General features: G+C 41.0%; 1 protein-coding gene across 1 annotated transcript in view; it reads right to left on the bottom strand.

The window, feature by feature from the left end:
* Positions 1-1172: 1172 nt before the first annotated feature.
* Positions 1173-18167, bottom strand: part of CHOp24 (transmembrane p24 trafficking protein CHOp24) — a 40765-nt gene continuing 23770 nt past the window's right edge. Inside the window, exon 3 of the mRNA XM_080285823.1 lies at positions 1173-3551. Within this exon, the coding sequence (XP_080141949.1) occupies positions 3313-3551 (239 nt within the window). The 3' untranslated portion in view covers positions 1173-3312. The remainder of the gene's footprint in view (positions 3552-18167) is intronic.

Here is an 18167-nt window from a genome sequence, read left to right as displayed (position 1 = left end):
TACACTCCCTCTTCTGTCTTTCCTTCATTCTTTCCTCTTCCTTCTGCCTATGGTAACTCTACACTGACTGACAAGCCAAATGATTTCCTGTACGCCAGGAAACCATTTACTATGATGGGTGGTAACCATATAACCAAATTTTGGCACCTGGTGGTTTAGTGAGTACATACGGCACTCCAATCAGATTTAGATGGTGAAGGTTTGTATCCAAAGGGTGGCTGGGGTTTATTGCTCACGTAATGCCACTGAGGGATGAGTGAGGCTTGTCACTCTCGTCTTAAATGTCAGGACCAACTTGCCTAGCCCCGGTCTCCTACACTCCTCATGGGGCAAGTATTTTTTTTTTTTTTTTTTTTTTTTTTTTTTGTTACATGCTCATAGGACCCCCTCCCTATCCCCACTGAACCCATGTTATATTGATCTCACCGTACAATAAATTGCAATTCCATGGGTTTTCACTACACGTAACCTCATCACATAGCGAGGCTTGACTAACTCATGTGTGCCAACTGTGGGATTTTTCTCATCTATGCAGAGGAAAAACTTCACCAAAGTCTATGTGATAAGTAATTATATAATCGTTGTAAGATATGTAGAAAATGTGAAAAATATTTAAAGTCATTACACACTGGGATGATCGCCTCCTCATAATTCTCGACCCTGGATGAACCCATTCTCCCATTTCTTCTCCCTCCAATGCTCCATTTCTATTTGCAGAAGCACCCATGACATTCATTAACTTATTATCCATTATTTCCTTATGCACTGCATGCAAAGCAGCCAAAGGTTTTATCTCTGCCATTCTGAATGTTTGGTTGATGTCTGATCAGCTGATTGATCGTCTACTTGGCCAAGCAATTTTTTGCTTGCTCTGCAGTGTGTGGTACTGCCCAGGTAGACACAAGGCTGGTCATCTTTTGAGGACTGAATGTACATGTGTGGCAAGATTTTCACTCCAACTGCAGTATTCTAACCACTGCACCACCAGGATCCTTTCTAAAACCCTGAAAATATTCTGTAATCCATCCATCCATCCATCATCCAATCCTACATTGCCCCATGAGGAGCTATTCTGTAATATTAATATTTATCATATGCCTGACCTCAGTTATAACCTGATCAGTTCTCCACAACAATGTCATGTAAAAGTAAAACCCGTAAAATGTAGATGACATTTTTTTATTTTTATAATACAATCTCTGTACTACAAATCCTAACAAAGTTCTTGCTAAGTCTGATGATACAAGTCAAAACAAATGTTACAATGGCAATGATTCTTGCCTCCCCATTGTGCACAATCATATAAATACTGCAGATCCATTACCAATATGTACACCTACCTATAGTCAGTTTGATCATACCTGAAAGAGAATTGCCTCTCATTTTAGCTTATTACCTGTTATTTTATGGCAGAATAAGAAATAATACATCCATACATCATTTCCTTTCCTTCAACTACATTCATTGTTAGCAATATACTCTAATACCTATCTCCTATAACACCTTAACACTCATTATGCAGAGGCAGCACTTTTCTGTCAGGTGGGAGTAAACCAGCTATAGCAACAAATGAAGGCATAAAAAAAAAAAAAAAAAATACTGTACACAACAGGATAATATCTCCCCATCACTGTAAAAAGAAATCAGTATGCCTTTACTGTTACTCTGGAAGGCTGATTTTTAATTTATTTTAACTCAGACTGTTATTTAATTGCTGAAAACCCCTCAGACTAAGACATTAACCCTTCACTCCAATGATATATTTGTTCATTCTATTCTTCTCAGCACCAGATGATTTTACTGTACTTAGGACAGACCTCTAGTGAAAGGGTAAATGACGGCCATATCTAACTCTTGTTCAAATATTCATAAAGCCGAATAAAATCATCTGAAGGCAGAAATAACAGAATTAGCATTTACATTCCCAGGGTGAATATTAATTACAGTCCCAAAAATCATCACCATGATCATCATCATCATCACCTCTTATCCCACCTCAGAATGGAGTCAGGACCAAATAAATAGCTAAAAAAACATAATACAGTATAACAAACAAATGACAAAGGCTTTACACCAGAATAAAAAGGCTCAGAATGTAAATATTTAGAGTGGCATGAAGTGGACAACTCCTCCAACAATTATTATTCCGAGATTAACCCTTTCAATGTCATGACACGTTTTCTATATTATTCCTGACATTACGGAATGATTTTTGGAGATTTTTCACACTGGCGAGGTTCAATACAGCCTTCATTTACCCTCTCAATCCAAGAGGTCTCTAAAAAGGTGAAATAAATCATCTCAAATTTAAAAATAATACGCATCATTGAACCGAAGGGGTTATCTGCATCATTTTTACAAGATTTAAAAAAAAATCGTGAGCTAGCATTTGTCAACCACCACATTAGGACAACAAAGAAGTAACTGGAAGAATATATTACTGTAAATGCCCACCAATTTGGTATCCTCAACGTCAGAAATGATATTACACTCTGCTGGAGGCTGGACCACTCACCAGTATGCTGAAATCCTTCTGTGAAAGGGTAGGAATCAGACATCGAAGGCTGGAAACTTCTTGGAAATTTGAATGTCTTCCATACTACAGTCAATCGGAAGCTTCTATCAGTCAGAACTTTCCATTTAACATAATGATCACAGTCCCTCTTGGTCCATCTTGGTGAGCTTTTACTATAATATTCTGTTCTTAAACATATTAAAAAAAAAAAAAAAAAAAAAAAGGAGGCATTATCACACAAAATTACCTTTTGCAAAGGAAGACCTTCAAAGAAGTCTTTGTCCAGTAAAGTATATCACTATACAAAGTACTGTACATCTAAAAAGACTTAATATTCTGATCAGAATCATCTTTTTCATTCCTTCTATGAAGCAAATTTTAAAGCTACAAAGTTACTCAGGCAAAATGATAAAACAATCTTGATTTGCACTAGACTCAAAACAGCACAGCACAAAACAAAGGTCAATATTTTTCCATGAATGTTAGGAACAGCCTACTGAAAATACCATGACTTCTGATAAAACTGAACACAAAATAATGATTCTATCCAATACATGAGTTTTAAAAAGTTTCAATACTGTAAATCCCTATTATATGTCAGTGACGTGTTCCAGTAGAAGTATGTTACAACATTTTCCGTACAACTGGTATTACAAACTGGGAGACTCAGCAAATCGGTATATGGGTAGCAATGGAATTTTAATAGAGAACATCTGCGTAAACTAACGTTGACTTCGCAGCAAAACAGAACATGAAAGAAGGGCAACACATAAAGATTTTCTGTACAGGCCTCAGAACTAAACCACTCTCCGAACCTCAAAGAATTGCTTGAGGTAATATACTTGTCCAATTGTCATGGCAACCAGTACAAGGGCCTCAAACACAGACCACATGACGACGCGTGAGTTGGTGTTGTCGTTGATGGAGCGGTGGATGCGTTCCCTCACCTCCATGTAGTCCTGCTCATGCTTCACACCTGATAGTGCCGCAGACAGCTCACGAATCATGTCTTCCATTTTGCTGCCTCCTGCTTCACCTGCACAAAGAAGAAAAAGGCTTAGGTTTAATGCCTATAAATTACCAAGGGTCATTAAGATACACAATCTACCAAGTCTAACAACTCCTTCGATAATAAGATCTTTCATATTGTATATCGTACTGCATCATTCATAGAGGCTCCAACAAGCCTGAATGCACCGTTTGATCACCTGATGGTGGCTCTCCACACTGCTTGATCTAAGGCAGCCTCCCTATTCAGCTCCGCATCCCTGAGGTCACACTCTGCAGCCTCATCCCAAGTCTCTTTTGGTCTGCCTCTTGCAACCCAACCCCAACATTCACACTTCTCACTTTCCGCACCCAACTGTAATTCTCCATGCTCTCCAAACGCCCATCCCAATCTTCCCCTCTTCATCACAACACCAATATACTCCAGTCCCATCCTTCCTCTAAACTCTTCAATCATAAACCTAATCCTCCCAGGGTTCGCATTCAAGGACGCACAGTACATCCATCTAATCACTGTCATTTCTGCATGTCTGAGACTACAAATATCTTCTTGTTTTACTGTCTAGGTCTCACTACCATACAGCACTACACATAAAGCTTAGGATTTATGCATACTAAATGCACAATGGCCACTAAGGCAGATTATAACACAATCAGTTTTGGTCCAATCACAATCTTTTCCAAGAATATGACCCTCAACAGCTGATGTTCCATTCAGGTTTCCAACTGTTCTGCTGGGTGAACACGTCCAATGGGGGAAACAAACTTTGTCCAAGAGTCTGACCTGTTGGATAAACAAACGTGAGTTCTTTCAGTTCTGAGACAGGCTTGCTAACCCAAGCACAGTCAGTTCCCCCCCCAAAGAAGTACTGTAAATAATAAACACAGTGCTGTAACACTGAAGATATAATAAATGTGGAAAGGTTGAAGAGACAAGAAAATACATGCAGTAACCATATCCAGTGAGAGACTTCATTATAATGGACTAATACGGGGATAAGGTGGACAGTACATATATGTTCATTATACAGTACAAGATATCCGTTACAGACCCACTATACCAGATCTACAGTCAGTATACAAAATGGTCCAGAAGGTATCCCATGTACGACATGTTATAAGACATTAATAAATCAACACTGTATGGGTTTGGCCAGCGTTTCTTGATATACAATAGATAACAAGAATTAATGTCAGCCCTCATTTCAAGTAATAATAAAAAAGACAAGGAAATACTAGGCCTGGGTTTGGTATTTAACAAAATTGTCCAGATGGTTGCCACATGCTCTCCCTATACTGGAACTTGATTCAGAACCGTATATAGCAAAAGTTGTCCAGTAGGGTCAAGGGGTTCATAATACCCATAGTCCAGTATAAACAGGTCTGTTAAAGCAAGGTTTCACTGTAACTAACAACTGGATGTTAGGTGGGTTAGTGGGTTCCTCCCTTCAACCAGAAGACACTTTCATTTTAATTAAGTTGCCATCAGACTACAGTACAGTATTTATTTTATTCAACTTCAAAAGAACCTCTAGCTGTTGAACTCCAGGCTCATCTGGATGTGAACCCAGTCAACCAAAAGACTCTGGTCTCTTAAACTGATGCTCCCAGAAATCATGTGTTGAGGTTATTGTCTGTGCCATGATAGTAAGGATATCTGGTGTAGGGGGCTACAACACAGTCTGGGCCTAGTGGTTTGTCTCTGATTTGCATTTTGTGCTGGTAATGAGGCAGGGATGGGTGATGGCCATATCACAGTCAGGCTAGGTGCACTCATGTCTCTAAGGTAGTATCTGAGTAGTGAATGTCTTGTACTTAATGAAGCAGAGGCTGTTGGGGTGAGGTTTTGAATGTGTGTGGTGACTATGTGATTAAGTATGGGTTTGTGACATGGAGTGTTGGGTGGGATAGGTCTTCAGCTGAATCAAAGAACTGTGTGCTTCATATGTACACCCTCCCAAAAAAGTATCGGCCCCTTAGGGTATGATGGTTGTGAAAATGAGTGAGTTCTGCAGACACACGACTCTATAAATCTGGTACCTCAAAACATATACTACCCAGTATGTGATATTTTTGTGTGATTTTGAATTATAATAATTACCAAAGATAATATTTTCACTTATAATCAAAGGATGCCCCATACAGTAAAAGCTTGATTAACCGGAATGCATGGGAATTTTTCCATTCCGGATGTGGAAATTTCTAGATAACTGAATGTTACTCTTAGGTCAAACAAATGAAATAGGACCAAACTTTAGACTTTATTTCATAAAGTACATTATTCAGCATTAGAAAGCGTACAGGTAAGATACAATACACAAAAAAGACAGCAAGAGAAATTGTACATGACTGAACACAAACCAGCAAACATTACCAAAAATTAGTTAAAGAAAAATTTAGCATATCCCTCTCGCACTCTTTCGACGCCACTTGTGTCCAATCACTTCCAAGTACCGAATGACAGTCTCTTGCAAGCCCAGACCTTACGCTCCCCACACTCCTCACTCAGCAATTTGTGCGGTGTCAGAACTGATTTCAATCATTTCATTCCCCCTGCCCTTATTAAAACTGTATAGTTTTGAAGCTGGTTTATGTTATAAATTAATGAATGATCTTCCTAATGAAAGAAAAAAAAAATCTTAAAAAAAAGAAAGAAATTATTATATTGTATCATTCACTTATTTATTCAATGCTTATTTATTCACTGACATATAAACATTTTGGCAATACTGTAATTACAGAATATTGTAGAGCATTTATCTGCGATCCATTTAGTAAAAAATTGACACTTCTAGCTATACTAGAAAATTTTTTAAGGAATACGGAATAACAGTAGTCGATCATCCCTCCTGGCCACTCTGAGTGAACTATCTATCTATTTATCTATTGCCAGATGCCTCAATCCCGTTCGGGGTGGCCACAAACAAATCACCTCCACGTTGCCCTGTCCCCCGTCATTTCACGGCCCTGCTCCCAACTCACACCCCCTACTCTCATATACCTCTCCACTCCATCCCTCCATCTCATCCTCAGCCTCCCCCTCCCTCTCCCTCCCTCCATCTCATCCTCAGCCTCCCCCTCCCTCTCCCTCCCTCCACCTCACTCACACTCTCCTCGTCAGTCTCTCACCCTCCATCCTCTCCAAATGGCCAAACCACCTCAGTGTGTTCCTTCTAACGCTTCCTATCACATCCACATCCACACCACAATGCTCCTTTATATCCTCATTTGTCAGCCGTCTCTCCATGTGACTCCACAGGCTCCTCTTAAATAACTCATTTCCACTGCTCTCACTCTTGACTTGTGTCCTTCCAACAACGTCCAAGCTTCACTTCCATACGTTAGAGTTGGTATCACAATACTGTCATGTAGTAACTTTTTCACTTCCATGCTCACTTCCCTGTTTCTTATCACTGCTTTCAAGGAACCAGCAAACCTTGCTTCCATGTTGTACCCTCTCAAGCACTTCACCCTCCAAACTTCCATCCTTACTCATCATGCTCCCCAAGTACTTAAACGTACTCACATTTCCCATTTCCTCACCATCCAACCTCACTGTGCATTCACTGACTTCACCTCTCTCAAAGACCATCACTTTACTCTTCCCTACATTCACCTTTAGATTCCATTTCTTACACACTGAGTGAACTGTTTCCTATTATTTCACTCTCGCCCACCCAGACCTCACGCTCCCCACATTCCTCACTCGGTGATTTGTGAGGCATCGAAAAATTATTACAATCATTTCATTCCCCTGCCCTAATTTTTAACTGTATTGTTATGAAACTGATACATGTTACAAATTAATAAATGATCTTCCTAATGAATGAGAAAAATAAATAAATAAATAAAGGATATAAGACACCATACTTTATCATTCAGTAATATATTCATTTACTCACTGACATATATACAGAACTCACACTCTGTATTTTTTTCACAGCAATTTGTTGTGAAAAAAAGTGTGCGAGTACTGTATATATGTCAGTGAGCAAACGAATACATTACTGAATGATAAAGTATGGTGCTTTATATCCTTTATTTACTTTTTTTTTTTTTCATTCATTAGGAAGATCATTTATTCATTTGCAACATGTATCAGTTTCATAACAATACAGTTAAAAATTAGGGCAGGGGAATGAAATGATTGTAATCATATGCAGCACACATCACAGAGTGAGGATTGTGGGAAGCAATTGGTCTGGGCGAGCAAGAGTGAAATGATAGGAAACAGTTCACTCAGAGAGGCCAGGAGTAATGAACGACTATTGTTATTCCGTATGCCATAAAAAAATTTCTAGCATAGCTAGAAGTGTCATTTTTTTACGAAATGGATCGCATGTAATGTTCTACAATATTTTATAATTATTGTCGAAATGTTTATATGTCTGTAAGTAAATGTGCGTTGAATAAATAAGTGAATGATACAATATGGTAATTTCTTTTGATTTTTTTATTAGTACTTGGATGGGTGACCACCTGGGAACACCAGATGTTGTTGGCATCCCTACGTGTCAAGTGGGGTTGGTGGAGGATTAGTGCCCCTCCCTGTAAAACAATTAACTCTAAGCCCTTGGCCACCCCGTCTGGGATACATGGCGTCTGGCAATGAATGAATGAATGAAAAGATGATCAAACAACAAATTGTTGTGAAAGAAAAAAATAAAGCAAATTATATGGCTGGACTCAACCTATGTCGAAAGAGTGTGAGTGGTTGATTTCACTTGGACGAATCCTGAGTCAAAAGAGTGTGAGCGGTCGGATTCTTCACCGGGCCCCCGTGCATGAAAGGGTTAAATTACGGGCAAAAATAATTTTTAAAACTTAGCTTCATACGCTACTTTATCCTGTGCTGTACAGAACTAATCAAGAATTATAGGGGAATCATCAGGATCATGAGATATCCGGAATATTTTCAACCCCATGCCGGATCGAATTTGCGTTTCGGTTATACGGATGTGCCGATGCATCGGATGCCGGTTAATCGAGCTTTTACTGTATATCACAATGATTCGTCCATGTTTCAGAATGATACATGCCATTAGAGGGCCGATACTTTTTTGGGAGGGTGTACATACGATCTTTGGTTGGTTTGGTTGAAAACAATTTTGTTTCTTGATGGTGATCTGTACATTACAGTATTTGTGGTTTTAGTGCATACTGTTTCTAGCTACTTCCCCCGCCCCCCCAAACAGCAGCCGTGGCTCAGTGGGTTAAAGCACTCTGACAGAAGGGCTGAAGGTTCAGGTGCACTCAAGGGTTATTGGAAGACATCAGGAAGGGCATCTGGTCATAAAGTGCTACACACTCCAAAACCAAAGTCCTCTACCCAGGGGCAATGCCTTATCCCTTGTCAAAAAAAAGTTATTTAACCTCAATGTATTTCTCCTAACACTTTCTATCACATCCACATCCACACCACAACACTCCTCAACTTCTTCATTTGTCAGATTGTCTCTCCACGTAACTCCATATGCTCCTCTCATGCAACAACTTTTTTACTTCCATGCTCACTTCCTTGTTTCTTATCACTGCTTTCAAAGAACCAGCAACCTTTCTTCCCTGCTGTTCCCTTTCATGCACTTCACCCTCTAAACTTCCATCCTTACTCATCACACTACCCAAGTCTACTTAAATGCATTCACATTTTCCATTTCCTCATCATCCAACCTCACTGTACATCCAATGAATTCATTTCTCTCAAAGACCATAACTTTACTCTTCCCGACATTCACCTTCAGATTCAGTTTCTTACACACCCTTTCAAACTCATTTACCAGGCCTTGCAGTTCCCATTCATCTTCACTTAACAATACAGCATCATCTGCAAACAACAGTACAGGGAGTTTCCAAACGTTGGACCTCTCTCATCAAAAGCCGCTCCAATATCCACTGCCCTACCCTGTACTGTATTTCTTTTTTAACTCCATCCATATACAGACTGAACATCCATGGAGACATGACACATCCTTGTTTCAATCCAACACTCAAATAGAAAAATTCACTCAATTCACTATGCACACTCAATGCAGCCTTAGCCTCCTCATACATACAGTACTCTTCATGGCATTCTACAACTTTCCATTTACTTCATATATTCTTAACATTTTCCACATTCCTTGTTTATCCACCCTGTCATATACCTTCTACAAATTCATGAAGGCCCTCCCTGTTCTTCACCAACAAATTCCTGTTATTTCCCTAACTCTGTCAATAAGTGTCCTACCATACACTTTTCCTATTATGGTACACTAAGAAGACAAATGTCCCTATGATTACCTCACACCTCTTTTCCCCCTTTATTGTACAGGGGAATAGTTATACCTGACTTCTAATCCTGCAGGACTCTACCTTCCTCCCAGCCCAATCTGCACATCTTCCATACCAGTATCCATTGTACTACTGTCTCTACCCCATACTTCACCACACACTCCCATCAATTCCTGGGACTTTCCCTATTTTGACTTTCTTCATTGCTTCCACTACTTCCATCCAACTGATTTCTTCCTCTCTTCTCATCTCCCTTCATCTCACAGCCATTTCCCAGCCACTTTTCCTACCATCACTTTCATTCTCTATGTTTAACAGTTCCTGAAAGTGTTCTCTCCATCTGCTCACTTTTTCTCCCTACTCCACTAGCAATCTACCATTTTTATCTTTCACTCCCCAACTAACTTCTTTATCACCCAGTCTAACTCTCTTTACCTCTTTCCAAAACATTTTCTTTCATTCTCTCCACTTTACACTCAAATTCCTTCCAAATTCCTCATCTACTCTCATCTTATTTTCTCTCACTAATCATTTCCTCTCTCTCTTCCTCTCTACATATAACTCATTCTTCTGTCTCTCAACTTGCTCCATGTCCCTGCTTCTCAACCACTCACTAAATGCTTTCTTCTTCTGCACCACAGCTTGTCTCACCTCGTCATTCCATCGTGCTGTTCCTTGCACTCCCATTCGTCTTCAAAAAGTAACTTCGGGATATTGACCTCAAAGTTTTAAAAACAATGTTTGTTCTATATCTCGAACACTTTTTCTTCTAATGACTTGATATCTAGTATGAGAGTAACTAAATGCAGGCTGATAAGTCTGTAAAAATATGATTATTATATCTTGAAAAATAAAATAATAAATAAATTTGTATATGGCCTTTTATGTTTTACGAATAGGATGGATGGACAGTGTGAAGAAAGCGCTGGATGCGAGAGGGATGTCTGTTGAGCAAGGAAGAGTGGCTGTGCGTGACAGAAATAAATGGAGAGAAATTGTGAATGAATAAGTGATGACGCAGCCCTGAGGGGATATTCTCCCGCATTTGGTCTGATCAGCTAGTCAGGTCAGGTGCGGGTAAGGGGATGGGTGTATTATGATGTGGCAGGGGTAAACCAGTTCTGCTGTCGGGCCCTGCTGCGGATGTCACTGATTGCATTGTGCAGTTGACCCTTGTGCGGTGTGGTGCGGTGAGGATCTGTCCGTTCTCCCCTTTGGGGCTAAGATGCGAATAAATGTGTTTGAATGGATGAGTAAATGGAGAGTGAGTCGTCCTGTCTTGGCTACCTCCCTTTCCTTGGGGGAAGCAGCCTAGGTATATAGATAGATAGATAGATGATACCTCATCACTGGGGGTCAACAGAGTAAAACACCTTTGGGTTTGGGTCATTTATTGACCAGTGGTGAGCAACTTTCTTCCCTCCACTTCCACCCATACCCAAAAAGAATGAAATTCTAAGTGATACAAATGCTTGAAAAAAAATATTAAAATGCAATAACGAAATAATAATGGTGCCCTTACACGAAAAGCTCATTTAGAACTCCCCGCCACCAGAGTCTGGGTCATCCTAGGCAGATCCTCTTTCTTTTTTATATCTATTGTCCTTTTTCCTTGAAGCACCCGTCATCCTTTCCTTGTCCTTTACTCTCAGGTACTCTGCAGAAGATCCCTCGTACCCAAGCTCTCGCATGACATCAGTTCTTTCATAGCCAAAGTTATGTTCCAGTATCATTAGTGACATGGAATACGGAACTGTTTTTAATCAATAAAATTTAGTTTTCAATAGCTTATGCCTGATTTTTTAATGTACACTTTCATTTATATTCTGAGTCTTTGCAAACATCCATCTGACAAATAAGTCTTCTCAAGTCTATCTATCTATCTATTGCCAGACACCATAATCCCGTAAGGGGTGGCCATTTGACTCTGAGTTATCTGTTTTACGGGGAGGGGCACTAACCCTCCACCAACCCACTTACTGACACATAGGGAGCACGTACGGTTTGGTTATATGGTTACCACCCAACATTGTAAATGGTTTCTTGGCTTACAGGAAACCATTTGGCTTGTCACTCAATGTAAAGCCACCTGTAAAGGAAAGAAAAGCAATAAGAAGTGACAGGAAAGATGGGAGAAATAGGAAGAGAGGAGGGCAGGAACAGAAAAAGAATGACAAAGGCTAAGGAAGAAGTAGGCAGGACTACATCAAGTGAGTGGATGATGGTCGCCACCACCTACCACACAACATAAAAACTGCACAGTTGCGCTCTCTCTGGTGGATCTAGCGACACTGTCACCTTCATACTTGAATGAGATGGCAGAGTTTCCTTCTTTGCCAATGCCCTCTGATAAAAACACCAAGAGTCTTTCCCTACAGGGCAATCATTGTGTTTTAGCTCCTCATCTGTGCCAGCGATACGATAAAATTTGGCAATTATATCTTTTCTGAGGTCCTGCCAGCTTTCACTTTTGTTCCTTCTAACAGCTTGTCCATAAAAAAATGGCAGTTTTTCTAAAACAGCTTCAGTTAATTTTCCTTTCTCAGATGAAACCTTCTTTTTTCTCTTCCTAACTGCATAAGTCTCTTTGCCCTTATCAGCAGCCATTTTCACTGTCTTTTTCCCTTTTGTTTTTGTTTCCATTTCCTTTTACAACGGTGTCTTTCAAGTTCCGCAGTCTTTTACCAAATCGCCTCCCAACATGATTCAGCACTCCTCTATTCTCACAGGAATACTGTAAGGTCCTTTCCCTTCATTCATTTCTGTGACTGTGAGGGATGCAGAAGAGTCACCATCACCAATGAATGTAACATATCACAACTTATTTTTTCCTTCCGATCTTTTCCACATCCGGGTAGTAGCCTCAGCCTCCACTGTCCTGGATTTTCCCTCCAAATTTTTGTTGCACATTGGTTTATGCTGAATCTGAAGCCTTTTGAAAGTACCTGAACTCATTTTTGTCTCTAATACTTTTTCTCCAAATCCAGACACTGTTGACAAAAGATGCTAAGGACCTCATGATATAAAATAAAACCAGTTTCAGCCTCAATAGCACTTCCAGTTCCAACATGTGACATATGTCCTCTTGTCCATCAGGTCCCATCACATGACACTGCTATATTGAGGATTCCATTCTCATCGGGAAAAATATCTTTCTCTGCAGAATGTTTTCTCACAAGGTATTGAATAATTTCTTGTCTTTCCTCATTCACCTTTCTTATTCTTCCACCAATAAATCTTTGAACAGAATAGTAGCCCCCTCTACAGAGTGGCTTCATTTTCAGACTGTAATGAAGGACAAAATATCCAGCATACCCATTGCCTTTTTTCATGGCATCACAAACTACCACTAATTTTTTTTTTTCTTTGTGAGGAAGAAGGAACCAAAGGCGCGACCCTGCAAAATTGTTCCTTCCAAGAGAAAAACAAAATACAAGAAAGAGCCAAATTCAAGATCCGATCATTTCGAGATGCCTGGACACACTGCATTTGAACGACTGGAGATCATAGGAAACAGGAAATACAGACAGAGGGAGACAGTTCCAGAGTTGACCTGTTGCATAAATGAAGGACTGGGAGTAACAGTTAACAGTGGTGGGCAGCACAAACGAAGAAAGACCTTGCGCAAGCGCAATGCGCAATTCACAGTTCACTACCTTGCGCAAGCGCAAGTGCACAATCTGACAAATATTTAGCTTTGCGCAATGTCGCAAAGTGCAAACGCAAACCATTTGCATATATTTTGGGGAATTACTGTAAAACATTGAGATTTTTAAATAAAATAGCATACTTATTTACTTACTTTTATTTATTATTGTTATGAGGGAGGGGGGGGTGAGTTGGGGGGAGGGGAGTCAAATGGTGGGTGACAGAGTGACTTGGAGGCGTTTTGTCTGCGGCCACCCTTTGCGGGATTAGGGCGTCGGGCTATAGATAGATATAATTTGCACAAAGTGCGCAATCCAATATTTAGCTTGCGCAGTGTCGCTAAGCGCAAGCACAAACCACTTGCATATATTTGTGGGAATTACTGTAAAATATTGAGATATTTAAATAAATTAGCATACTTACTTTTATTTATTATCATTCTGTCTATCTATCTATTGCCAGACGCCTTAATCCCGTAAAGGGTGGCCACTGGCCACAAACAAGCAACAAATCGCCTCCATGTCGCCCTGTCCCCTGCCATTTCACTGCCCTGCTCCCAGCTCACACCCCTCTCTCTCATATACTTCTCCAATCCATCCCTCCATCTCATCCTTGGCCTCGCCCTCCCTCTTCCCCCTTCCACCTCACTCACATACGCTCCTCGTTAGTCTCTCATTCTCCATCCTCTCCATATGACCAAACCACCTCAGTGTGTTTCTCCTAACGCTTCCTATCACATCCACATCCACACCACAACGATCCTTCACTTCCTGACTTGTCAGTCTGTCTCTCCACGTAAATCCACAGGCTCATCTCAAATAACTCATTTATTTCCACAGCTCTAACTCTTCACTTCTGTCCCCCCAACAAGGTCAAAGCTTCACTTCCATACATTAGAGTTGGTATCACAATACTGTCATGTAGTAATTTTTTCACTCGTGGAAGTTCAGAGGAGTGAGCGGGCTGCAAAGCGGAGGGACAGGGAAATGTGATGTTTCCAGTTTTACTTTTATCTGCATTTTTGCAAGACATTTTATTTAATAATTCAGTATAGATATACAATAGCAAGTGTGATTCCTTACAAAAATCATTAAAAAATATTATTTAAATCAAATATCCACAGCCTAATAAATCATTAGCCTGTGGATGTTTGGTTTCAATAATGTTTATCCACCATCCACCCCTCTCCCGGTGACGACTCGAGGTGCCTGGAACCACTGTCTGACTCTCTTCTTCTTCATTTCTGCAACATTCGCGGCCTTTCCTCTAACTTTCGCTCTGTTGAGCACCATCTCTCCTCCTCTAAACCTCACCTTCTTTTTCTAACGGAGACTCAGCTGTCTGAGGCAACTGACAGCAAACCCTTTTCTGTATCCTCCTACTTTCTCTATACTCATTTCAAAGCCAAAGGTGGCTGTTGTGTATATATACGCAACGACTTATCTTGCTCTCGTGTTCCTGAACTCGATTCTTCTGAATTCTCTACACTCTGGCTTCGGCTTTCCTGTCATTCTCTGACTAAATATATCTGCGCTGTTTACTTATCCCCTAATTCTACTGACTATCAAAAATTCTTAGACTATCTTACTTCTACGATGGAACACATTCTATCCATTTCTCCTTTCTCTGAAATCTCCATTTTAGGAGGTTTCAATGTTCACCACCACCTTTGGCTCTCCTCTCCTTTCACGGATCCACCTGGTGAACAAGCCTACATCTTTTCTATCCTTAATGACCTAGAGCAGCTTGTACAGCACCCTACCCGTATCCCTGACCACCTTGGAGAGAGCTCCAACATACTTGACCTCTTCCTCACAACTAATCCTTCTGCTTACTCTGTTAATCTTTTCCCTCCGTTGGGCTCCTCCGATCACAACCTTGTTACCTTAACCTGTCCTATCACTCCCGTACGGCCTGTGGACCCTCCAGGAAAATGTCGTCTGTGGCATTTTGGAGCCGCAGACAGGGAGGCCCTCAGGCAGTACTTCTTTGATTTTCCCTGGAATGATTTTTGCTTCCATGGCCGGGAGACATCTGAGTGTGCCTTGCGCATTACGGAGGTTATTCTCTCGGGCATGGAAGCATACATTCCTTTCTCATATCCTTTGACTAACGCTAGAAAGCCTTGGTTTAATCACGCTTGTTCTAATGCTGTCCGCAACAAGGAGAAGGCCTACAAAAAGTACCGGAGCCAACCCACCCCTGAATCACATCATCTTTACGTTTCTGCCCGGAATCGTGCTAAGTCTGTTCTTCGCTCTACTAAAAATAATTTCATCCATACTAAATGCTCTCAACTCTCAAACTCGAATTCTTCCCGCTCCTTCTGGCACCTTGCCAAAAATCTTTCTAACAACTTTACCTCATCATCCTTCCCTCCTCTTTTCTACTATGATGGTTCTGTAGCTATTTCTTCTACTGATAAAGCAGATCTCTTCGCACAGACTTTCTCCTCCAATTCCATCTTAGACGATTCCGGTGCTGTTCCTCCATCACTTCCCCCCTCTGACTTCCTCATGGCTGACATTAAAATTTCTTCAGTTGATGTATTTTCTGCCATCACTGGCCTCAGTGCTAACAAGGCATATGGGCCTGATGGGGTCCCTCCTGTTGTTCTCAAGAACTGTGCTTCTGTGCTTACACCCTGCCTAGGCAAACTCTTTCGCCTTTGTCTGTCAACTTGTACCTTTCCTTCTTGCTGGAAGTTTGCTCTCATTCACCCAGTCCCAAAGAAGGGTGACCACTCCCAACCCTCCAACTATCATTCAATTGCTTTAACGTCCTGTATTTCAAAAGTTTTCGAGTCAATTCTCAATAGAAAAATTTTAAGGCATCTTTCCTATCACAACCTTCTTTCCGATCGTCAGTATGGATTCCGTCAGGGACGCTCCACTGGCGATCTTCTCACATACCTTTCAGACTCCTGGTCGTCCTCCTTTCGGGACTTTGGCGAAAGCTTTGCCATTGCACTTGACATCTCAAAGGCTTTCAATCGAGTCTGGCATAAATCTTTAATTTCCAAACTGCCCTTCTACGATTTCCATCCTTCTATCTGTGCCTTCATAGCTAGCTTCCTTTCTGGTCGTTCTATAGTCGCTGTTGTAGACGGCCATCGTCTTCTCCTAGATCTATCAACAGTGGTGTTCCTCAGGGCTCTGTCCTATCACCAGCTCTCTTCCTTTTATTCATCAATGACCTTCTAAGCTGTACATCTAACCCTATCCACTCATACGCTGATGACTCCACCCTTCACCTTTCCATTCGGTTCCCACAACGCCCATCTCAACAGTTACTTCAACAAACAAGGGATGAGGCTATGGCACACCTAATGTCTGACTTGGCTCGTATCTCTGACTGGGGTAAAAATAATCTGGTTGTTTTTAATGCATCTAAGACTCACTTCTTACACCTATCAACCCAACAAAATCTTCCACAGGTATACCCACTAATGTTTAATAATATTCAGCTTAATCCTGCATCATCCTTGAACATGCTTGGGGTTTCATTTACTCGGGACTTATCTTGGAAAGATCATATTAAATCTCTTATAAAATCTGCTTCCAAGAGATTGGGTGTGCTAAGCCGACTCCATTCTTTCTTTACCCCTGCATAATTGTTGACTCTATACAGGGGTTTTATCCGCCCCTGTGTGGAGTACAACTCTCATGTGTGGGGAGGCTCCCCACATACAGCTCTTCTCAATAGGGTGGAATCAAAGGCTTTTCGTCTCATTAACTCTCCTCCTCTTACTGACTCCCTTCAACCTCTGTCTCTTCGCCACACTGTTGCATCTTTATCTCTTTTCTATTGCTACTTTAATGGTCACTGCTCCTCTGAACTGTCTGCTTGCATTCCTCCACCTCTACGACGGGTGCGTAGCACCCGTCTGGCAGCAACCTCTCATCCCTTTTCTGTCCAACTCTCTAATGCAAGAGTTAACCATTACTCCCAGTCTTTCATTTATGCAACAGGTCAGCTCTGGAACTGTCTCCCTCTGTCTGTATTTCCTACTGCCTATGATCTCCAGGCTTTCAAACGCAGTGTGTCCAGGCATCTCAAAATGATCGGATCTTGAATCTGGCTCTCTATTGTATTTTGTTTTTCTCTTGGAGGGAACTGTTACTGCGGGCTCATGGCCTTTGGTTCCTTCTTCCTCGCATAAAAAAAAAAATGTATACTGTATATGATTTTTCTCAGGAACTGCATATGCTACTCATAATAAATATTTTTAATTTACTATTATTTACTAATAATAGTAATTTAAAAATATTAAAATACATTATCTCTGTTGAAGCATTTTAAGACATGCTACTACCCTCTGTCCCTCCCGCCTCCCCCAGAACCCTCGTGACCCGCCCGAGCCTCCCCCAACCCTTGTCCAGACATACCGTACAGGAAGCTTCCAAGACCAGCTGTCTCTTGGATTGCGCAATGCGCAGTCCACAGGACAGGTGGCCAAGGCAGATGCCCAAATGCAAATTTAGCTGTGCAAGTGCAACTAAATTTGAGTTTGGGCACCTGCCTTTTCATGTGCGCAAACGCAATATTGCGCGTGGTCTTGTGCAGTGTGCAATGCGCAAACGATATTCACCAGAGCGCAACGGTGCACAATTGCGCTTTGCGCAAGTGTTTACACACCTGCCCAGCACTGACAGTTAACTCTTGCATTAGAGAGTTGGACAGAAAAGGAATGAGAGTTTGCTGCTAGACGGGTGCTACGCGCCTG

Source organism: Coenobita brevimanus, chromosome 108 (genome assembly GCF_032717465.1).
Source record: "Coenobita brevimanus isolate Jiangsu-jjx chromosome 108, ASM3271746v2, whole genome shotgun sequence".
NCBI lineage: Eukaryota > Metazoa > Arthropoda > Malacostraca > Decapoda > Coenobitidae > Coenobita > Coenobita brevimanus.
The sequence above is the reverse complement of the archived record's forward strand: the minus strand, read 5'-3'. Positions and strand labels throughout refer to the sequence as shown.